This window comes from Aythya fuligula, chromosome 9 (genome assembly GCF_009819795.1).
Source record: "Aythya fuligula isolate bAytFul2 chromosome 9, bAytFul2.pri, whole genome shotgun sequence".
In the NCBI taxonomy this organism is placed as follows: Eukaryota; Metazoa; Chordata; class Aves; order Anseriformes; family Anatidae; genus Aythya; species Aythya fuligula.
The window spans coordinates 21813734-21837900 of NC_045567.1; the positions used below are offsets into that span (position 1 = coordinate 21813734).

At 44.1% G+C, this 24167-nt stretch overlaps 1 protein-coding gene and 1 non-coding gene across 2 annotated transcripts; both read right to left on the reverse strand.

The window, feature by feature from the left end:
* Nucleotides 1-4745: 4745 nt before the first annotated feature.
* On the reverse strand, nucleotides 4746-13779 carry MYNN (myoneurin). Its single transcript, XM_032193754.1, has 8 exons — nucleotides 13734-13779; nucleotides 13098-13387; nucleotides 10605-11407; nucleotides 8620-8779; nucleotides 7743-7921; nucleotides 7455-7538; nucleotides 6941-7027; nucleotides 4746-5167 (listed from the first exon to the last, which is right to left on the reverse strand). Exons 2-8 carry the CDS (start codon nucleotides 13361-13363, stop codon nucleotides 4899-4901), a joined length of 1848 nt encoding a protein of 615 aa, XP_032049645.1. The 5' UTR covers nucleotides 13364-13387; nucleotides 13734-13779; the 3' UTR covers nucleotides 4746-4898.
* A 428-nt stretch (nucleotides 13780-14207) lies between these two features.
* TRNAV-AAC lies at nucleotides 14208-14280 on the reverse strand. Its single transcript has one exon. It is a non-coding gene; the product is annotated as a tRNA-Val (tRNA).
* Between the last annotated feature and the right edge of the window lie 9887 nt (nucleotides 14281-24167).

Sequence of the window (24167 nt, forward strand, 5' to 3'; positions counted from 1 at the left end):
TGCAACATTCAAATTGAGGTATCACTTTTCCCTCTATCTGTCTTTCCCTTAGCCTTTACTTCATGTACGGGACAACTTCATTGCCTGAAAGTTAAGTCTTAAATTTGTTAAATCTTGTTACACTGCTGCAGTAACAGGTAATCAAAGCTACCAAGTCAGTTTCAACTCTACCAACAGCAGTGTTTTATTTTTAGTAGATATGGTAAGATAGCAATGCTGTTATACACAAAACTAACAGCATAATGGCATCAAGTTCAAAAATGCTAGCGTATTTTTGAAATGTTTTTACTCCATGTGAACCTTTACTTAACAACAGGAGCACTCTGCATTATCGATGAGATCAATAAGAATTGATCATAAGAAAGGGCTGCAGTGTCATTCTTACTGAATTTTGTATAAACAGATTCCTGTAAGCTACAACTACTACTTATACCAAGAAAAAAAAAGTATTGTTTAAAAAGGCCTATGCCAAAGACACTGCTTTCCTTTCTCTGAAACCCAAACCTTGAAATTCTTGAAGACACCTCCCTGTGTTCTCTTGAATGAGAGAATTCACATAGGCTAGAAATTCTTGCCATGCTGTTGTAGTACTAAAACAAGCATAATCCTGTTCTGCAAGCAAGTTTTTGCAGCTGTCAGAACTCAGAGTACCTTTCAGAAAGGCAGCGTGTTGGTCTCACACTCTGAAAGGAAGGAAAATGACTAAGCCAGCAGGCCAGTGGTATAGTGCAGGTCAGCTAAGTCCTACTGCATACTCTAGCCACTCTATCACCTCCTGTAAAATTAAACAATTGAGTCAAAATAAATTAAGATACAAATTCTGATCAATAAATCCACTGAATATCTCCTTGAGCTGATAAAGTACACCTCCAAAGCACTCAAGGGAAAAAAAAATCCCCTACCCCTCAAAATGAGAGTGGGGGAGAAAAAAAGTACTAATGTTAGAGTGATCACATGAGATTGCAGTTAGAATGAAGTTCTTGTTTAATTTAGTTTGAACAGATCCAAAATATTTTCTATCAGAAAAATTGTGTTTTTGCTGCCAAGAAAATGCACTAATCCTTGCTGCAACAAGGGCAACCTTGTGTCTTTCTGACAGGGTGCTTTAGTGGTGGTTATGTTAGACTGCTTCCCTCCACCTCTTGTTGTTTCCCCTTGCAGTTATAAATAGCACGCACAAGGTGAGGGAAAAATACAAAACAAGTTTATTAAAGTCTAACATAAAACACTTCAGGCTGAATATGTACAACTCCCTTCCCAGGTGATTATAAAATTGAGAGTTGAGCTATATACAAATAACAGAGGAGAAAATGTATATACATGAAAGATACTTTAAAAATAATTTAACCCAAAATCAGTCATTAGTCTTTATCTTAATTCTGCAAGGCTTATTGACAGCCTCTCCAAGATCACAGCCCTGAAGTCCTTGACATGGGACTTGTCCATATTCAATTTTCTTGAAATACATGATTTTAGGAAAGTTGTCATGCTTTGTGCCCACATATAGACACAAATTCAGATGTAAGTGCCATACAAGGAGTTATTCTAACACAAATATTTCAAAACAGCCAATTCAGAAACTTAGAGATGTAGATAATCTATTCAGGCAAAACTTGCACCCACTTCAGTGCAAAATTGACTGAAACAGTACTGAAACAATAGTGTTGCTGAGATAAATCATGGCATTCTCTCTAAATTACTGTTAATGGAATTATTAATATGTCCTATTTTGTTTTGCAAGTAGTTCTCAAGAATGAAAATTCTCCATAAAAAACAATTCCATGCTTTCTTCTATTAACCCCTTAAAGAAATTACCAATACTGTTAGAAACCTTGCACCTCCAAAAAGAACTTGGAATCCTTAAGCCTATGATTTAATGTGCAGCTGATTTCCATGCATCTATCAGCAAAAGGTACAGTGCAGACCTGCTTCTTCAGGCCTTACAGCACTCAGCATGAACATTCCTACAAATTTAATATATATATATTTAATATCCATATATATTTAAAATCTATATTCTAGTAAATGAATACAGTTAATAGAGATCATACCTCAGCAGCTGAGATATCTTCACGAGAGATGAGGGTAAGGATTGAGACTCTCAGATGAGAACTGAAGAGTGCAGGTCACTAAATTATTGCTCGAAGACAAAACTACAAGCCTGTGTGTTCTACTAAGAAAGGTTAAAATTGTTGCCTTGTAAAAAATAATGATTATCTTCTTGTCTATAAAGAAAACTAAATGACTAATAAAGAAAGTGTTACTGTTTTTAAATATCTAAACAAATCCTGTATAAATCTAAGTACTGTTCTTTAAAAAAGTCTGAAAATCTAAGAATACAGTATTAAGCTATAATCTCAGAAATATAAAAACAGTCCAAACTAACATTATTATGGAATGCGTTTCCTATGTAGGAATGTGTGTTGTTTTTTTTTTTTTCCTAGCGCTATTTCTCTCTTGCTGTCTTTTATCCTGGATGTATTAACCTTCACATGCTGTTCTTTACAAAACAGCAGAATCTCATTAGCTTATCTTCCCAAGTTGGTTAAACATTAAACGTACCAGTTGTACATCTTTGTTCTTTTTTTCAGCACTCATGACTAAGTCTATGTCTATCCCAAGACTTCTGCTCTATTTTCAGAAAGAGAAAGTAAAGAGGAGCCCTAGGACAAGCTATACAGCTCACTTTTGTTAATGCAGGGTCAAGATCTTTGCCATTTGTCAGTGCCAGCTAGCTAAGGAATCTTTCATCTACTCCATCAACAACAGAAACCTGAAAAAAAGGGGAGGCGGGGGGCAATGCCAAACAAGAAAATCTGAGAACTTCATCTATTGTCCTTTGCTAGTGTTATGAAGGACATCAGCTGTTCATAAATGCTGTGCTATGAATAAGCAAGGAAAATAAAGGCGAGGAAGATAGAGTAGTAACTAGCTTTGGTGGACAGTGAGAGATTAAGAATGTTCCTGGGGAAGTCGACACTGTCCGTGGTAGCTTTTTATCAAACTAGCCATAATTAAAACCTAAAATATGATCAAGAAGCGGTTTTAAGCATGCAGCCTACAACGATGATCAACACAAAGAAGTGAAAGATCTATTACCTCACAAGCATAAACATGTAGAAATTAAAAGAAAATGATAGTCATGCTCAGGAGTCAAGGGACCATTTGCAGAATCTTTAAATGAAGTCCTCCAAGAAATTTTTCACAAGGCTTTTTAATTAAGGTGCAGATTAATTATTACTCCATGTAGAACAGAATCAGTTAAGAGGTATCTCCTATGCCCTTTGACTTATCAGTGTCTAGACACAAGGCATCAGTGGGAATAAAATGCTAGCACCAAGTAAATAACCAACAAATAATATCTTTAAACGTCTTGTTGGTACAGAATATGATTGTTTCTCACTATTTGATGATTACTTAGATAATGCTTACATTATGCTAATGGCACAAACTGGCAAAACGGAGCATAAAAGCATTCCTACTGTCAAGTAATATTTAACTAATGACCCTACCAGGACACTATGAATGTTGTTTTTTAAAATTTAAATTGCTAGTAGTAAAACATACCCTTACAAAGGTCTTGCTAGATACCAATTGTGTGCAGTTACACTGGACAAACGATGTGAGAGGTAAAGCAATACATAAATACTTCAATTAAAATAAATCAGTCATACTCTAATAAACCCATGCCTGGAAAAAAAATTAATCTGCTCTGTTGTACTCTTCTTAATGCCCCCTCAGGGGGGGCATTATTCATTCATCTAGTATTTTCACAGTGAAGGGCAGTGTTTGTTTCTTCTTTTGTACCTACTGTCACAGAAATGATAATTATGAAGCTATGGGTCACGCCTCACAATTAAGTCAATGTGTCTTTTTGTCTCATCTACAACGTGCACGTTCCAGCTCTTCTGTTTAGCAAACGCTGCTGTTTGTGCCAAACCCAGGATGTTTCAGAGATGTGAAAAACAAATCTGGGACAAGATACAACAATGCTAGATTCACTTTAAAAAAAAAAAAAAAAAAAAAAAAAAGACTTGGAAAGAATACGCAGCAGTATCTACGCCATTAGAGCCCTCTGACTTGCCATGCTAAAGAATCTCCCCTTATTTGCCTTGTCAGGGACATTACACCAAGCTCACTTTCCCTCTGGTCAGACTGAATTGAAGACAGGCTGCTTCTGGCTGACAGCAGTAATTCTTTGACAGGGCCTCGCCAGAGCACTGCCCTGCCTTCCGCCACGTACACTGTATCACCTCCGAATGCAGATGTACAAGCTCGTTAGCACAGTCAAATTCTGATTTTTCCCTCTAGAACTCTGGATTGATATTCCTAAACTATCAAATATGGCTTAAAATGTTTGTTCTCAAATCACAGAATGGTTTGAGGCGAAAGGGGACCTCTGGAGGCCCTCTGGTCCTACCCCCACGCTCAAACCAGGACACCCAGAACAGGTTGCACAGGACCTTGTCCAGGCAGCTGTTAAGTGTCTCCCAGGAGGGAGCCTCCACGGCCTCTCTTGCAACCTGCTCCGGTGCTCAGATGACACTGTCACACCTCAGATCAGCAGGAACATAGAAAGTGATCTCCAAAAATGCGTTAACATACTTAACAGAGAATTCTTAAGGCAGGTGTTGCTGAAAAGGAATTGTCTCCTGGAAATCAGTGTTAATTACAAATAGAAATTTGATTGTAGATTAGCACAATTCAACCAAAAAAAAAAAAAAAAAAGAGGAAAGACAGCACTGTACAATGGAAATGCCTTATGAGGATTTTTACATAGAAGAAAAAAAAAAAAAGAACAAGTCCAATTCAATAACTGTGACTGCTTGATTATGTTCATCTTTACCAAACGTATGTGAGTTCACTGCTGGATTACCTTGTGGCTCTGTTCTGCGCTGTCAGTATAACTGCTGCAAGAAAATAAACTGAGGTTCTGAATATCCAGTCACAGCAGATCTTAGCAATGTCTCTGACGAAGGAGACTGACTGCCTGTCACAGGAAGCAGCATCTGATGGTCTTCAGTCCCAATGGGAAGGGGAAGCGGTAAAGACATCTCGGAGGGCTTCACATCTATGGACTCTGACAAAGGACTTTTCTGACTCTGAATGGATTCTTGTTCATTGAAAGAATTATCGAGTGTGTTAGAATCAGGAGGAGTTTCGGATCCTGAGAAAAGAAAAAAGAAAAAAAATGTTTTTCTAAGCATTTATTTTATTTTCCCAGCAATTAATGTAAGGGAAAATTTTGCAAATGATACAAGAATCGCTGCTAGCAAGAACCAAGCAAGACTTGTTCTCAGAAAAAGTGGACTAACTGCTATTAGAAATCTTGCTACAGATAACACAACTCAACAAGAAGGAAAGACAGCACAAGTGTCTCTACATGGAAGAATTAAAATGACCAAATCCAATGTGAAAAATTAAAGTGCTTGAATGATTATTTAGATCTTACCAAGACATTCAAATTCCCTACAGATTATCCTGTTGAGGACATCGTATGAACTATCCTCATGTGTGTCTCATACCATCCCTCTTAACTCGCCATCTCTCTTGGAAACCATCTGAAGGAATGTTCAAAAGCTCCTATGCAAATTCTGCAGATTCCCTTTCAACTGACTGCCCAAACAAGCACGGGGCGTGTCAAAGACTGCCCGGGCAGTTGTGCTATCAGTACCTTCAATGTGCTGTGAAGCCAAAACAAGCTGTAAACAGAGTGTGAAAACTGAGAATCACATCCTCTGCTTCCTGTGACGTGACAAATAGACAGATGATGAATTCTAACTTGATCTCTACTTGGCATGGTACAGAAGATAACAAATCCTTAACACAGTGAACAAAGGAGCTTTGGAGAAAATGCACTTATGAAGGTTTCCTTGAGATTTTCCATCCCCAAAAACATAAGAACCACAGCCACATAGTGCCCAGCCCTCGCTCGCTGCTGCTCTCGCCGCACATTTGCTTCCACCCCCTTCTGCATTAGCACCTTCCTAAACGGGGCTTCACCGAGACTTTGACCTTCAAAGCTGCCTCCGCATGTGACTTGTTTTCTCAGCCTCTCCCTCGCCAGGCCAGACATATACAGACACTGATTATTCCATTTTTCATATGACAGAGGCTAGGAAATTAGGACAAATACACTTAAGGATGGACAGATGATGAGGTATGTGGAGCCAGTGTTGAAAGAGACTGGTTCCGTTCTCTGAAACATGTCCTGGGTTTTGCACCATAGCCAAGTAATAGTCACATTTCTTCCTAGTCAAAATCTATGCAGAGCAGGATTTGAATGTATTTGAAGCCTTTTTAGGGCAGTATTTGCAGCAGAGAACATTTTGCTGGCTGCCTGGTACTGTGTTATTGCTAATCCAGTTCAGACCTCGATTAACATTGACTATACTGTTGCATTAAAAATACTGGGTCCTTCTAGAAGGAAACTAATTCTTGTAACCAGTATGCCTTCTTCATTCACATTATTACCCTAATACGGACAGATTCCAAAAAGAGACTCAGACGAAAGAAAAAGTTACCTACAACTCAGGCCATGCCTTAACGTGGAAAGCTCTCACAATTTACGAGGACAAGAAAGGAAACATTCACATACAGAAATTCTTGTCAGCAGCAATCTACTTTTCTGTTGGTCAAGATGTGCTTGCTATAGCAATGCAAACTGCTTGAAAATTTGTCTTGAATTTACTTTAAAGCAAATCCTTTAGGCTTTAAAAGGTTTGGGTACCTCTAAAGCAGATGCTTTTAGCACTAAGGTGAGCTACCATCCAAAAATCTTCTAAATGTAGAAAAATTTCTAAAATTAAAGTTTTCTCAATTTAGGCCAGTTCAAGAAAACAAAACAAAACAAAACACAAACAAAAAACAATAATATTATTTGACATGAAGAGAAAACAGTTATGAAGTTTCTTAACCTCTCTTTGCACAAGGAGCTCACCTGTGTGAACTTTCGTTTTGTGCTTCTTAAGATTTTTTATATCCGTGTAAGAATTTCCACACATTTCACAGATAAATGGTCTTTCACCTGAAAAAACAAATGGGTTTGGCAGTTAGAATAATTTTGAAATTGAAAGAAAACACAGTTGCAGATGTAGAACACTGGAATTTAGAGTTGTATTTTAAAATACAGTTTGTAACTCTAAGGTTCTGTCTGTCTGTCAGTATTTAGAATAAAATTGTTTCCGGAATAGGAGATTAACAAAGCAAAAAGCCTCTGTGTTTGAATTAAAACCATGATCAGACATCAACACCTACACTGTTACACACAGAAATTAGTCTGAAAAAGGCAATTAAAAAAAATCACAGATATTTTCTTTATTTTCATACAGAGATACATGGATTAAGAAACTCTGCTACTTTCAAGTACAGCACAATGTGGTATATTTTAAAGGCAAAAAGGTAAAAGTAGAATATTATTGATTGTGCAGGAAGCAGCCTGTCTGGAAACTGACCTGTATGGGACCGAAAATGTTTATTGAGTTCTCCAGAGGAAATAAAACTCTTTCCACAAATGCCACAGATATATGGCTTCTCTCCTAAAGGAAACACAAAGTTTATTTCATTATATTAACCATAATACACATAAAGAACAAGTTAAAATAAAACAGAGGTAACATCCAATGGGAGAAAGAGCTCCCTAAAGTGAAGTCAAAGGGAAAAAACGTGAAAAAGAAGCTGGATGGACACCAGAGGTCACTCCCAGATATCCCAGGGCAGAGATTTCCTCTGTCTCCCCTTACCTGTGTGTTTTCGGGAATGGGTGATGAGAGAACTTGAGACAGCAAAGGCTTTTCCGCAGGTGTCACACACGTAGGGCTTCTCCCCTGTGTGGCGACGCACGTGGTAGGTGAGGGTGCTCGCCTGAGCAAACCGCTGACCACAGCGGTCGCAGACGTAGGGCTTCTCGCCACTGTGCTTCCTGCAAAAGAACAGACAGTAGTGATCAGGGCAGGAAGGGAAGCAGCACTCATGGTTAGGTGACTTTCCTCAACTCTCCCCTGCCTCCTCCAAAGCTCCTTGTGTTAGTGTTCTGTGAGCCACAAAACTCATCAACTGGGAGCTGATTTGGAGTTAGAAGTTTCTCGTGGAGTAAAATTCACTGTCTGTTTGCTTGGGGAATTCGTGCATCAGTGATTTCACGGCAGCTGAATCAAACTATGGGCCCCGTGCACATAACAGTCACCCTGAGAACTCAGCAAGTGTTACATTACAGCACACTGAGAGATAAAATGATGGTTCCGAACAAGGGAATGTGATTTGTGCTCCTGCCAGAAAATGCAACATGCCAGCTGCTGTGCGCAGGGAGACCGGTTCTGTTTCACTTCCTGTCAAGGACTGCTTTTGTCTCCAGGTACTTCAAAGAGTTTAAAACAAACAACCGTCATTGCCATAAGGATGCCAGTACGTATGTTGTGCCATTCATAAACTGCTCCCTCCCTAACAAGGGAGGACACAGACATACGCATTCTGTTAGTGTGATGTGAGACAGGACCCAAGACAGAAGGATTAAGAAACGATCAAATTATGTGACTGTGTAAGTCCTGCTCACAGCACAGAAAATTATTCTGTTTAAATAAACACGTGGATAAACATCTGCAGGATCTCACTTCTCCCTACCTGGCGTGAATCTTCAGGTTGCTCGAAGTCGCGAACTGCAGGTTGCACACGTCGCACTTGTACGGCTTCTCTTCGCCGTGGTGCATGCGGCTGTGGAACACCAACTGGCACTTCTGGGCAAAGCCTTTGTCGCACAGCTCACATTTGTATGGCTTCTCCCCTGGTAAAAAAACAAACCTCTTGTACTCTCTGGGTTTACGTAAGCAAGCTTTCCAATCCATTACCTGGCCAAGACTCAAGTGTCTCTTCTAGTAGGTCTTACAAACAACATCTCATAGCATCCGGCGTTCAGCCCGCTGAGGTGGAACGTGCCAGCAGCACAGCGCACAACAGGCCATTTCTGGCATATTACCATTTGAAAACAAAAGGGAATAATTCATGGTTTTAATAATGCCATTTCCCCTCCCCCCCATTACCTTCTGAAAGCTACTACTACTTTTTCAGACTTTGTGCTGTTTATGTTTATTCAGAATTCTAAGTATCTGAGATGATCAGCCTGTAAATCACCTGCTTCCTTGCCTCTCAAACAACAAGAGTCCTCCAGTGCTCCCTAACTTCTCGCTAGTGTCTGCTGCAGAACACTACAGGTACCTCTCTGACTGCCTGTGGTTTCTCTGTGGTCAGTGCAGTCTCATCAAAGGGCTGTGCGACGCCACAGACTCAGATGGCAGCATGAGAGCGCCTCTGCACAGCCAAACTGGGGACTTGACAATTCCTAAGCACAACATGTACTTAAAAGCTTCAGAAATAAAAGCACCAGGCAGCTAACCTGCCAGCTAGGAGCAGCAAACTGGCCCTGAGTACTGCTCATGAGTTTCACCTTGCGTATGAATCTTTAGTGAGTCAGTGGCTGACGATATTTGAAGTTCTCTCCCTTGGTCACTGAACGGGAATGGTGTTCTCCTGCAGCTGTACCTCAGGACCTCCTACTGGAGGCTTTGCATCCTACTCCTCTTCTGCATCCTCACAGCTTCCTGGAGAGAGCTCCACGGCTGACCTCTGCTCACAGTTTTCCAAAGGGAAAAAGAGCAAAAGGAACCATTTTTAAAAAGCCTTTCTCACTGTTACTTCAGAATTCGGAATGCCAGCCACAAAAGGAAGAAAACTATGCAAACAACGACCCTCTGCTGCTCACTGGGTTTAGCACAGCAGCAAAGGTGAGAGCAGAACAGCTACGCTGGATCAAATTGAAGACAGAACTAATCCAGTAGCAAGCCTTCCTTGTCTAGGTACGGGCATAAAAATAGACAAAGAAGACTTGTGCTTCTCCCCAGTGTCTTCCCAGGCTCCAGCAACTTGCTGTTCATAATCTTTCCAGGTTGAATGCGTTGTCTTAACGTTAAAGTGTTCATAAATGATTTTTCTTTGATGCTTTCTCTTGCAGCTCTTGCTACAACACAAGCTTCTAGTAAAGTTACCGAATGAAGAGAACATCACACCGTTCAGCCATACATTTTACCAACTAAAATCCCAAATGGTGTAATTTAGCCACCTCCACTAACTTTTTTTTTTTTTTTTTTTGAAGATCCCCACGCGAGAAGCTACCTACGTGAACCAAGAATGTATTTCTGTCTTTTTCCACCATTGTTATCAAACCTATATTAGGATTTCATGTTAAAAAAAAAAAAATCAACAGAAATTCTGGTATCGAGTACCATGAGCCTTTCACGCTCTGCTGGCGGTGGTTTCTGGCACTGCACTCCAGTTAGTGTCCCTGCAGAGTTAAAGGGTGCCAGCCTTTGGAATCTTTGCAAAGATCAAGGTGCTCTGACAAATAAAGTCCCCTTCTAGCTACTTAAAACTGAAACTATGGTTTTGTACTGAAAAAATGTCAAAACACTTTACGCTGCCAGGATATAGACGCTATCGCCACAGTACCAAGAGCAGACAAAACCTCCAGAGGAACAACTCAGAACACAAAGATCTCTTTAGTCCCATGCTGCTATCGCAGATCTCCAGTCCACGGAGACAAACCAACAGCTTACCTGTGTGAGTTCTTACATGGGTTTTCAGCTGGTTGCACTGCGTGAACGCCTTCCCACAGAGCTGGCACACGTAGGGTTTCACTCCTTTGTGTATCCTCATGTGCCGGCGGAGGCTGCTGGCTTCCGAGAAGACTTTCCCACACGTGTTGCACACCGGTTTGGCTTTGGAGTACTTCTGGTCAAGTTCCTCTCCTGAACTTTCCAGCTGGTAAGTGTTCTTTTCGTTGGCTATATTGGACATGCAGTGCTCCTTCAGCGCACAGTTCTGCTGAGCCTTCCCCCGTTTTTGTTTGGCTGCAATAGTCTGAACTAAAATATCCTGGGCTGCCAGCGTTTCGCTTTCCACCACGGCTGCCAACTGGAGTTCGGAGTTATCGCTGCCTTGGGCAGCCTGCTCTGTTATCTGCGTGGCCAGCTTATTTGCATCTAAAAACATTTCAATCGACGCGTTCTCAGTCACGTCAGTCTGGTACTGTATTGATTTACTCTGTACGCTTTTGGGGGAGCTGAAATTCTTCTTTCGCTTTTTGGTCTGAGCGGATTTCTTTTCTAAAGCTGTTTTCTTTGCTTGTGGCTGAACCAACTCTGCAGGAGGAGCGTCTGCTTTCTCCCGATTGTTGTAATCTCGGAGAGTCAGAAGGCAAGTCTGCTGATTCATTTCAATGTTTCCAGTGATACTAGACGTCTCTGTAGAAGAGGGATTAGCAATAAAAGCAAAGTCTTCCATCTTTATTTTGCATTTAGTCACCACTTCTTCTACTTTGAGATAGTCGGCAGCCTGGTGAATTTCTTTAACATTCCAGCTGCAAGAAAACAAGATTTACGTGACAATATTCTGGACAAAGCAGTAATTTGTTCTGTACCAACTCTATTAACGCAGACAGCACAACTACAGAGAAGTTACACAGCAAGACCTAATCTTGTGTCCATAAGACACCAATAAGAAAATTCTTCTCCAACTGACAGCCCGTGCCTAGTGGAGTCTGCAGCTCCACAGAACTAAAAATGTTATTTTTGTTTACATGCCTTTTGTAGAATTTTAATTCTGACTGTAAGGTGGTGAGACCGGACTTTGTTTTGTCTGTCCAAAATGCTCAGAAGTCATAACACAAAGGGATAAAAGACTGGAGAATAAAATGCTACAATTATTATCCTTTCTGCCAAAAATCATAAGTAATTCACAAGCAGCATATTCACCCCAGCAATTCTGCAAAGCAGCTATTAACCTCGTTTTATAAAATGACTTGCACACAGTCTTTATTCTGTATGAGCTACACACAAACTGTATCAACACCAAAGAAATCCTCGTTTAAGGTACTACACACTATTTTTCAGTTATATTTTTCAGTATCCTATATTTCAACACATGCCTTGATGATTTAGAAAAAAAAAGCGTCCAAAAACGGTAGCAACAAGTACCAGTAACAATCTGTGGATTTCTGGCACTTTAACTAAAGATGAACAGTAAACAACAACATTCTGCCTGTCTATTTCACAGCAAACTAACTAAATCATCCGACAACAGGCAGCTAGCCAAAATTATTCTCTGTCCATGTGTAAAACTGGCTCAGTAGCTTGTATGCCACTAGCACAGAGCTCTAGGTAAACCCTCTAGGGTTCACACATGCCCCTGCCGTCACAGAAGACAACGGGGGCTGCAGCAGGGATACATGGCAGGCTGACAGGTACACGCCAGCAGAGCCCCAGGTGTTACACAAACAGCTCTCCCTGGGTAAGAGCAGCATGGTCACAGCCTACGTCTTTCAGAGATCCCAGCCGCTCCAAACGAACCCAGAGACTTGCAAAGCCTGAGGCACTAACTTTGAGGCACTGCTGTGGGAGTTGCTCTGTTAGCGTTAAAACTTGTAGCGAAGTTAGAGACAGAAACAACATCGAAAGGACCACCCAGGCTTTTAAAATTCTCAGTCTGAGTTTCCAGACATCAGCAGCAACAAAGTTTTTTTTTGATACATTTGACACCAGACATTGCAACAGGAGTTACACTTCTGGGCTAAGTGCCTCTGAGTAGTTACAGCTAACTGAGCCACACCTCTTTCTTTTCCCTGAGAGAGCAGCACTGCGAAGAACCCTCCCTGTACACAAAGTAACACAACATGCACAAAAACACCTCCAGGAGGGGGAAAACAAGTATAGTTTCTGTGTGTTGACTGGAAAAAAGGCTCTTATAATCCAACTTCGGGAAGAATGGAGTTATCCCTCCCTCTCCCAGTAACCACATAGGATTTTTAATCCTTCCTGATCCTGACAGAAAGACTCAAGAAACTGCACCTATCAGCAAAATATCTGACAACATACTTTTGTTTTGGGACTTGTATGTCATGTGCTACCCTGAAGCATGCAAACAGAAGATCTTCAATGGTTTGTATGCATCACATCCACTACTGTGCTCCTCCCAGATGCGTTACAACGAACAAAAAACCCAGCACTGCCTCAACACGGTTTGTTTCCCCATTTTCTATCCGCACGCGTTACCTGTCAAGGTTCAAGTTCCCCGTGTAAATAAATTCCAGGAGCTTTTGGAACCCATCGGCCTTGACTTGCGTCTGATCCAAGACCACGTTGTTGTCCGAGGCGTCCCGGTAGAAGGCCCCGAAGTACTCGCTGAAGGAAGCCAGCACATTTCGGTGCGCCTTGAACTGGAACTCGCCGATGACGACGGTGCAGTCGCAGAGGAAGCCGGCTTCGCGCTGCTTGTTCAGCCTCTCCAGCAGGTGCTCGCAGTGATGGGCGTACTGCATCCTGCCAGCGGCCTCTCCTCCGTCCTGGGAAAGCGAAGCAGCCCCGTTACACACCGGATTTCACTTTTTCCCCCCCCCCTTCCCTCAAAATAAAGTTAATGCTGACAGACACCTGAGCTCTGACCCTCCCCCCCTCCCCGTGGCCGCCTCCCTCACGGGGCCTCCCTCAGGGCCGCGGGGAGCCCCCGGCCGCCGGGGCTTGACCCGGGGAGTACCGGGGGACAACGGGGAGCGGCCTGGCCACAGCTTCCCGGGGCCGGGCCCCTCCTCAGCCCTTCCCCGGTGCCCCCCGGGTCCCTCCGGGCCGGGCCGGGCCCGCCTCAGCCGCTCCCCCCCGGGCCCGTCCCTGAGGCGGCGGCGCCTCGCGCACCTGCGGCGGGACGAGCGGGAGGAAGCGGCGGCGCCTCCGCCTCAGGCCGCCATGTTGTGCCGCCGCCGCTTCCCTCACGCCACTTCCGGTGCTCCCGGGACCGCCGGGGACCGGAGAAGGGCACGGGGAGGCTGCAGGGGGAGCGGGGACTCGGCGGGCAGCGCCCAGAGGGGAACGGGGCGGGACGGGCCGCGGAACGACCGCTGAGAGGGTCGGGGAGGAGAGGACTACAGCTCCCGTGATGCACCGCGGCGCGGTTGTGCTGGGGTGTAGGGTGCTAGGGAGCGGTGCATGCTGGGGGATGTAGTCCCGCTGGGACTGAAGGCTCTGACATCTCTCCGTGTTGGTGCTTGCAGTTCAAAGTAATTCGGGGCGCTGGCTCAGCAGCGCTGGCGGACCTCGATTGCTTTCTAGCACGACGTCGAGAAATATATAGGGTGGGAAAAAAAAAAAAAAAGGCGAGCCACCCGCCGGTGTTTCCGCCCGGTTTCGAACCGGGGACCTTTCGCGTGTTAGGCGAACGTGATAACCACTACACTACGGAAACCCCGCTCGGGAACCCATTCTGCGGCGAGCCCCCTCATGGCGCTCACCGCGCTCACCGCTGCGGCCTCCCCCCCAGGATCCTAAAATCATTAGGGTTGAAAAGCCCTAAAATCACCTGGTCCAAGCACCCCCTACCACCGTCACCCTCTGAGCCGTGTCCCCAAGCACCACCCCCAGAGATGGTGGCTGCCCGCTGCCCCATCTGCCACAGGCAGCCTCAGCGGGGCTGTGGAAATAAACAGGTTGTTTGTGTTCCTAACGGCAGTGCCGCGGGTTTGTGGTGCCTTTCTTTATAACACTTTTCACGTGGGAAAAGGCCCTGCATAGTCTGGTACGGTTTCAGGCAAAAGCAGGTGACTTCTTGAAGCGTGCAGGCTGACGGAGCATCTTTTCCTCCTCTCCTTCAGGCAGTGAACTGGGGAGGCAGACCGCCACCACCGCACACAGCCCTGAGATTTACACCTGCTGAAGAGCTGGACCTGCCACCTTTTGGGTTTTTATTTGAACCACGTCGAAAATCTTCGTTGCTGGCTGAGAAAGGGTCCTACCGCCAACGTGACAGAGAAACTTTGAGATCTTGATCTTCAAAATCACCCGATTCATTTGCAATATATTTAAGCCTGTATATGTAAGTAAATAGAACGCCGCACCTTGGGTTAATGTTTCACACCAAAGTGCCATTTGAAACCACTTTTTCCTACAGCGCCAAATCTACCTCCTGGGGTGGTTATAGGCCCAGATTTCAGCCCCTGAGCCCAGCCCCAGCCCCAGCCCCCAAATTCTAACCCCCAATCCCGAGCCCCCAGGTCTCCGCCCCCAGACCCCAGCTCCCACCCCCTGTTTCCCAGCGTCCTGACTCCACCTCCTGGACCCCGGACCCAGCCACCAGGTACCGACTCCGAGCCCTAAACCCCAAACCCGTAAACCCCAAACCCTAGACCCCAAACCCACAACCCCAAACCCCTAGACCCCAGCACTAAGCCGTTTAGACCCCAAACCCTAAACACCTCAACCACCAGGTATTTGCCCTCTAGACCCCAGCTCCCAGTTCTTAACCCTCGACCCCAGGTCCTAACCCAACCCCAGGTCCCGGTCCCAAGCCCAGACCCCATTAGGGTCGGGGGAGGAGGGAGGGAGGGGGGAGTCCCCAGCCCGGCGCGCGCCGCGGAGCACGTGGTGCAGCCGGCGCGCGGCTAACCCGAGCCTTCCAAACTCCCGCCGCTCTCCCGGCCCCGCCCACTACCCCCCTCTCGCCCAATGGCGGCGGAGGAGGGTGCCGCCTCGACCAATGGGGGCGCGGCGGCCCGCGCTATAAAAGCCGCACGCGGGGGGCTGCGGGCGGGCCGCGTGGCGGGTGGGAGGCCCGCGCGGATCTAACCCTAATGGCGGCTGCTGCCGCTCCCTGCGCCCGCCCGCTGTTTTGGTCGCTGGCTTTCAGCGGGCGAGGGGAGCAGACAGGGAAGGGAAGGGGACAGGGAGGGAGGGATGGAGGGTGGGAAGGGGGGCGGGAGGCTGTGAGGGGGGCGGGGCGGGTGGTCTGCGATCGCCCCCGGCCGGAAGAAAAATAAAGAAGAGGAAAACAAAAAAAAATAAAGAAAAAAAGGAAATAAAGAAATAAAAACGAAATAAACCACTAATGATAAAAAAAAAAAACGTCAGCGGGGGCTCGACTCAACGCCCGTCAGCTCTGGGGATCCCGGCTGCCGGGGGCCCCCCGCCCGGCCCCCCCGCTGTCCCCCCTCCCTCCGGCCGCGGTCGGCCGGCCTCGCCATGGCCCCTGCCGCCGCGAAGAGCTCGCCTCTGTCAGCCCGGGCGGCCGCACGAAGGGGGCCGCAGGGCCGGGGGGTCCCCAGCCCCCAGCTGCCGGGATGACCCCAGCAGAACAAAAAGGGAACGGTGGCGGCTTTCCTGCAACCCCTCCGCCGTGGGGTGCACAGCCGGCCACGCTCCAACACCACCGAGGGCTCCGAGGTGTCCCCCCCACACACACACCCCACGGGGCGGGCAGGGGGCTGAGGGGATGGGGGGCACCGAGGGGGTCCCCTCTCGCTGTCCCTGACTGGGAAATGGGCAGCAGGGAGGCTGGAGGTGCGGCTGGTCTCGTCACGGAGGGCCTGGCGGTGATGTGGACTTGATGCGGACTTGAGGGGCTTGATGGGGGCTTGAGGAACGTGCGAGGATATCATATCCGAGGATGGGCAGCTGGCAGTAAATATTTGGTGAAGGTGTGGAGAGGCGAATGACGACGGATCTGCAGGAGAAAGCGTCCGGGCTTGTCTGGAGTCGCCTCCCCTCCAGGCCCAGGACGCTGCCACGCACCGAGCTGCGTGGTGCGAAGATCTGGGCTCACCGCGCTCACCCCGACCGACAGGCTCCGAACGTAGCTCCAAGGCCGAAATCACCACCTGAGGAAGGATTTCTCCAGCCAGGACCAACATCTTACAGGAGACTCGCCAGAAATACAAACCCACGTGCATGTCACGTGTGATGGGAGCCAAGCGTGCGCTGCTCGCCGCAGATCGCACCTCGGCGGGACATTGGCATGGCCCTGGAAACTTGGGTCAAACGCGGCTCGATGCTCATTTTTTATCGCCTGTCCGACGGTTTCCTGTGTGTTTGACCAGTGCCATCTTGTGGTCTTTTCTTCTTTCTTTGTGCAGAGCATTGGTGAACTTGGGTACTTAATTTTTGTAAGAGTGTTTGAAAGAAACATGTGGCCAGAATGAGTGGGAATGCGAGAGTCCAAAATCACCTGCTTGAAGCTGTAGAGCTCCTTCCTGTTAGCAGGAACTGAACCTCTCTTAAAAAGCCTGACCTGGCTGTGCCAGGGTTCGGTAACACGCCTCTAGTTTGAAAGTAACGCATTTTCAATGTTTCTGAGCAACAGGTTTCACTAGCAACGAAATACTTTGTCAGACTTGTAATTGCAAAGCCAAGATACTTCATGTGCTTAATGCTTGTTTTTTTTTCCAAATGAAGCTTTCCTTGCCACACAAGTATCGGGACAAAACATTGTTTCATGGAATGTATCTCTCGTGGCATTCACCACTTTTTTTTTTTTTTTCTTTTCTTTTTTTTTTCCTCTTTTTTTTCCATGTTGCTTCTGAAAGTGGTGATAAGCTTAAACTACAACTTCGTGTATGCATGAAAAAGTGTAGTTATGTTCGGCTTATTCATGTACCAGAGAATAAACATTTAGAAATGGAGAACTTGGTCTACTTTTATTTCTGTCTGTTTATTATAGCAGGGAAGACTTTGCACAAACGTAGCTGAATCTGCTGTTTCAGAAGGGTATTCTGCAGCCTCCTTCCTGTGCCTGCTGATCACTGAAACAGCCCAGAAAGGGGAGACAGCCGCTTTTTAGGAATTGTAACAAAAATTCTCAGCACTTTTTTTTTTTTTTTCCCAGAGTAGTTTAAAGCCATTTGCAAGTGATATCCGCCATTGCATATCAAAGGAATTGCAGCTGATGGCTCTCCTCTTAAGTGGGAGAAGCAGCTCCCGGTGAGAGTCAGCAGCCTGGGAAGCAGGTCAGCATCAATCGCTTGGCATTAGGCGGATTTTCTTCCCTGCAGAGCATGAGCATACCTGCTTGTTTGGGGTTTTGTTTGTTTGTTTTTGTTTTAAATGTATTTGCTATTTTGAAGCTTGCGTGCACTGAGGAGTTTATCACCGCTAGCTGCGTGGCACAAAGTAGTACAGAGAGGTGATGACATCTGGGAGGAGTACACGTGCTCAAGGAAATTATCAACGCACCTTTCTGAGGTTCATTCTCTAGGCTGCCACTCATGACTTGGGAACTAGGGTTGTGTGTCCTGGCTGACTTACTATCGAGTGTCAGCTGCCTGGAAATTAAAGCCAAGAAGTTAGGAGGTCCTCTAAGGATTGTTTAGGTGGTGAATTTCGAAGGATGCCTTGCTCACATCCGCTCGAGACAGATGTTTTCACTGTTTCAGATCAGTCATGTGACACCTGCTTTGGGTGCATGGAAAGTGCTTTGGCCAAAGGTGATAACACAACTTCTGTCATGCTAGCACTAAGAAATGGCCTCACCATGCTCTGGTAAAAAGTGAGTTCCCATTGCATGGTTGTATTTCTAGTGTGGCATGCTTTTTCTGAATATCTAGAGTTTTTGTTTTATTTTTTCTTCTTTTTTTTTTTTTTATCCCTTTGAGGCTAAGGGAATTTTTTTTTTTCTTTCTGTTGAGAATGTTAAATAAACAAACAGCACCATGTGGGTTAAATCCTTTAGGAGGCTTGTTCTGTGGGATCCGGGGGTAGCAGCAGGTGTGACATTGCAGCACTTGTGTGAAGAGCCCTCTTGTGACGGAGTTTCAGGAGTGGATAGGTTTGGGGATGTTGGGTGGGTGACCTTACCTCCCCCATGGGAGTGGGTTATTCTGCCCATGGCACTCGGTGGCATGGGGGGTCCTGAGCAGTGCTCCAAGCCGGGCTCTGCCTGCAGCCCCCCTTCCAGCAGCGGTGCCCTCCTGGCATCACAGCAGCACTTTTTTTCCACTCCAAAGAGCTCACTGTGTATGACAGCAGCAGTATTTCATCTCACGCTGGTTTCACTAAGCTGTTTCCAATTTGTGTTTTAGCTTTCTTGTGTTAATTTGGAGCCATTCATGATTGGGATGTACGTGATTTGCCAGTACACAACAAACCAAAATAAGAAAGGTCAAAATCTGTTCACGAGGTTCACATGCGAAGATACGTGAACTCCACTAAATTGATATAGATTCACATCCCCGTGTGTCTTTGTGTGCAAACCCCGAATACACTTTGCTGTGCTCTTCAAATAAACAACAGAAAAGCTGGGTTTCTTTTCAGTTATTTAAAATTCTGCTAAGTATTTCCAAAAGCTGTGGGCAAGGATGCCAGGACGTGCAGGCGTTGTAGGAGCAGTGCGAGTGGAGTTAACATTGAACTGCAGCACTCGGTCTAACAAAACAGTTCACGCTGACCTTGCTTATGAGACAACAAAAAGTGTCTTAAGAAGAAATAATAATTATCAAAGAGTAAAGAATGGTTTAATTCAAAGGCTGTTTAACCTCTGACAGGTCTGGCAAACATTAATAGAACCTACCCTAATGTTGTGCCTCAACAAGGGGCACGTTCAAAAGGTGTTGGGAGTCATATCTAAGGGTATTTATCAGCAGAAAGAATGGCAAAAAGAATGCATCTCAGCCGTGTTTAAGAAACCTAATGGCAACGTGAAGTCATGCAATCTAATCTTAAAAATACGGACTAAAGGTTGTTTAAGCACATAGTGAATTTCTGTGCTTTCCTTTGCACTGCTCACGTTCAGCTTGACAGAGCAGAGCCGCGAGTTGTTTTATCCAAAAGCTGCTAGGAGAAAATGACAGAGGAACTTCAGAGAGCTCTGGGTATTATCTGGGTTTGGCCCTGTGCAGGGTGGCTTTGACCTGTGTGATGGGTCAGACCAGGTCTGTCTGCAAGCAGGAGCTCAGTGGTACATGGCCCTTGCACATACTGGGAAGGTGGGGGTGACTTTTGCCTTCTGCAGTTGTCATTCTCAGCTCATAGAGGCACGACAGTAGCTTGGGTCTAACAGTATCTTAAAATTGAGCTTTATTTGGTAATCTTTTACTTTGTGTGATTCAACTCTAGCCACAGAAATTGGGGGAATTTTAGAAACTGACCTGTTCAAAAAGAACAGTTGTTGAAGTCTGGATTTATTAAATCGTGCATTTATTTTTATACCTGGTTCCCAGGTATACCAGACGTAAAATCAGAGCGGTTTAGGAGTAAGAGACTTCTTTTCTGCCTCTCTTTTGTTCAATTGAATGTTGTAGTTCAGTTTTGAATGGAGGAAGCTGCTCTCCTATATGACTTGATCAAGTCTGTTTTCTACATTTTGTCTGTGCTCCGGAGGCGGTCTGTGGGATAGACTCCTGCTGCTGCTGCTGTTTTTTTTTTCCAACAGTAGATGGCAATAGCTATTCATTTGTAAAACACGGGAGCAGAACTCAATGCATTGCAGAATTTATGTGTAAGCAGGATCATGCTTGGCTACGGATTTTAAGAGAAACTATTTATAAAAACCTTATTTTTTTTTCAAGAACAGGTAAACTGTTGTTAAATAACAACCTTTTCAATTTAAATAAAATTGTTATAGAATTCACTTCAAAGCAAAAATGTTGAAAGACATTATTTAAGCTTCATAGCAATGCACTGTAATGAATTGTCATCCCTGTGTAAGAAGGCATTAAAAATGCATTTTGTGATGTACATTTTAGCAAAGCTCAGGTCATGAAGGAATGCTATTTAAATTATTATTGTTATTATTTTATTATTACTTTTCAAGCCTGACCAAATTAGTAGTAGTTTTCAGTTTATGTTTGTCTTAGAAACTAATCAAAACACATTTTTCTCAAATTAAAGATTTTCCTTTTCCTGTTTATAAACTTCAGGATTCACCTTGAAAAATCAGTTTGAAACCTTGACCTCAAAAATAGTGTCAGAGATCAGCATTTGCAGTTCTTCAATTTTATCTTTACCTCTACAAAAGCATTGCATAATTAGACACTGGAGGTGCAAATGGTAGCCTGTCTCGTTTGCCACAGTTGCCCTCCCCATTTCTCACTTATTTAAACAGATTTGCAGTTTGCTTTTGTGAGATGTATACTTTATTTCCCAAACACAAATGTGGGAGGTGTGGGAGGGAGGAAGGTAATCGTCTGTTACAAAGTTGTAACCCAGTCACAAGACTTTGGGGAATTTCACAGCTGCAAACCAAATTTCTGCTGCATTATCATCGCGTTCTGTTTTGCCATGATAACAAGTTTAAAGGCAGCACTTCTCTGTATTTTGTTGGAAAGATAATCAGACTTGTACATTAATGATGGAATATTGGCAGCTATGATAATTTGGGAGCAAATATTTGAGAGCAGCAATTAGTATTCCAATAAAGTTTTTTTATTATTATTTTTATTTTTTCTTGTGTTGGTGTTATGTGAATCGTGCATGTGGATGCTTCACTGAACTCTGAGGGGGACAAAATAGGGCAGAAAGGGCAGAAATGGTCTGAAATGAAGGGGATTTGGTCCCAGTCTGCTGCAAGTCCAGATGTGCCCTGCTGAGCACTTTTCCTTGGCGGATCCTCCACCTACGAAGGTCTGTGGGTGAGAAGTGCTGCCCAGCACTGTCCCCACTGCTGTCCCCTTCCAGGTCAGGATATTCCCGTGTAAAGCCTGTGCTGCAGCCTTCCAGGACCAGAAATATTTACCCAGCCCGCACACTTAAACCTTTTCTCTCCGTTTCAGCCTCTGAGCCTCCTAAAGCGAGGAATTCCATCACTTCTTTCATCACTCTAATATTCCTTTAAACAACTGTATCATGGGATCTATTGTACTTAGCTACACCACGTCTACCGTACAGTCCATGTTTTTCATCACAGGAAGCAGCTTGAACTGCTTATAACACATGGAGTATACATTTGTCTTGTTGTAGAACAGCTTTATATCGTTCAGCTGGCTTTACAGCCTCTTACGTGTCTAAAGATAAGCATGTTTGAGTATAATCCTGAAGTTTTTATCTTCTGCATCATCAGCCTGCACTTTAGTTACCACTTCGTATTATGCTTTTCTGAGCAGCTTTGAACAAGCCTAGCCTGACAATTAAGGGAGTGAACTGGCAAAACTCTGCTAATTTCTCTCCCTTTCCTTTCACTCTTATCTCGTTCCCCAAGGTACACGTCTTTATCTACCTGTTTCCAAGAAGGTGTTCAATTAATAACTCAGAGGAGTCAGAGCTGATAGGATCTTTTCATGTATTAATTTAACTCTTCGTTTTACAGGGGGTGCCAGAAAAACGCTGTTTTCATGCTTTCTCTGTTTATCCTGGCCGATTTTTAATTTTAATTTTTATTTTCTTATAGGGTTGAAGTTGCATGCTCCAGTTCTTTGATTCTGCTCCCAGCAAGTTATCGGTGATTGCAGTAGGGCCTTGCAGGTAGCTGGGGCTCTCACTGCTGTACTGAATAACAGTTTCCTTCTGTATTAATGTAGATTTTTTTTTTGTATGGTGATTTTTATTTGCAGGAAAAAAAAAAAAAAAAAAAAGAACCCGCAGACACCCACCTAGGATCTAGAAATATTAATGGTTTGTTATTCAGCCTCTTTGTGTATTTCTGGTGACAAGAATAATGCAGTACATCAATGATGAGTACAACAAAATTAATTTCCAGTGGAGATGATCACAAAACTAATGCAAAGACAGTTTGTGTGTGGCAGTCACTTAGCAGCTACAGACAGCAATGTTTAAAAGCTCCCTGATCTTTCACTAGACCTGAATGGGAATATATTTATTTTCCATTTGTGCTGGTCTTGTGGCATTCAAACTTGCAGTAAGTGTTAAGATGAATTGATACTATAACAAATACTCTTAACTTGTCTGCAATTTAAGTGTGTCTGGTCCCTAGAAGTATCTACATCATTGGCAATGTGAGCTGAGAGATACAAGAAAAAAAACCTAGTTGCTCTTGGCTAGAGCTGGAGAAGAAGACACCCAACTCCACAGAAGAGCAGGTCAGTTAGTGAACGTGAAATGAATGAATTTCACTGAGAAAACAGGTAACCAACAAACAAAACATGAAGTTCTACACTGAAAAAAAAAATTAAAACCAGAATCTTTTGTTTGTTTTATTGGAGGTGGAGTTAATTCTTTATTGTTGTTTTTAATATTGAAATATACTGATAAAGGATTTTACAAATTTATTTTCCTATTACTTGTAAATAACTGTTCTAATTACTTTCAGAGGGAGTAGAAACCATGAATCTGAAACCATCAAAAATGAATAACAAATACTGGCAAATGACAAGTGGAGTTTGGCTCTTGATTTTCCTTGTTGAAAGCAGACACAACTTTCAGTGAACCATTTTCCTGGAAAACCCACAGAATCCAAAGGTATCTAGTGCAGAAATTGTTATGAAGTACAGAAAAACAAACAAACAAAAAACCCTACCCATTAATAAGCTTTTCAAAATTATCTCTTTTTCTGCCAAGTTGTTTTCTTCATTCACCACAGGACTTTCTATACTGATTTTTTTTTACCCCCTTGGCAATGCCATTTTTCAGGTAGCAAAGTTGTATCACCAGGACAAAAAGCTGGTTTACATTCAGTGAGGATTGTAAAAAAAAATGTGGAGTAACAGTTAAATTACTGATTCTGTGCTTAATACCGGCTACTGTTTCAGTTCTCAGTCTATTTCATGGAAATCTTAGGAGTGTGAAGTCCAAGTTAAATAACCTCTGGGATACAGCAGCTTTGGAATATTTCCAGTGCTTTGTTCCTATTTTCCAGTTTATCTCGCTGGTGTCACTGGAGCAGATGACATGAGAAGCTGCAGGTGACTTGCTGGCTTGCAAACCTGCCGTGTTGGAGGGCTTGGCTGCCCTGTGGTAACATTAAACGTCTTTAAAGTAGGATCTAGTCTTGTAATATCAGCCAGCTCGAAGCATTTTAACTGTGCCTCTCAACTGTAGGTTCTGGCCAAAGGCTTCAGATAGCTCAGGAATATGGTTTAAAGAGGAGTTATTGCAAACGGGAACAATACATAAAAAGGTGGAATTCTGCCCTCCTGAAGCCAAGTTCTGCAAAAGTTTTTTAGTATTCAAGTATTTTCCTTGATAATAGTGCAAAGTGAAACATAAATGATAATGGACAGTAGCCTTTGCTATTTTTCTATACATCTGTTCAGATTGACTGGATTCTGGACAGATTACTGCAGCAAACAACATCAAAGTGAAGGCAAGATACTGGACGTGGCTGTGGCTTGGAGTAATTGTGAGCGACCTGACTGAGGAGGACACACATTATTTCTTGGGATCTGATAATTGGGTTTGTGATTTACCAGCTGTTGC

Bases quoted from the DNA above. Each gene is read 5' to 3' on its own strand.
- MYNN (XM_032193754.1), bottom strand. From the start codon at position 13,363: ATGCAGTACGCCCATCACTGCGAGCACCTGCTGGAGAGGCTGAACAAG. The intron at 8,780-10,604 runs GTAAGCTGTTGG...TTTTTTTACCAG, and splicing joins CCATGTAAGAACTCACACAG to GGGAGAAGCCATACAAATGT. The intron at 7,922-8,619 runs GTAGGGAGAAGT...GTTCTTTTGCAG, and splicing joins AACCTGAAGATTCACGCCAG to GAAGCACAGTGGCGAGAAGC.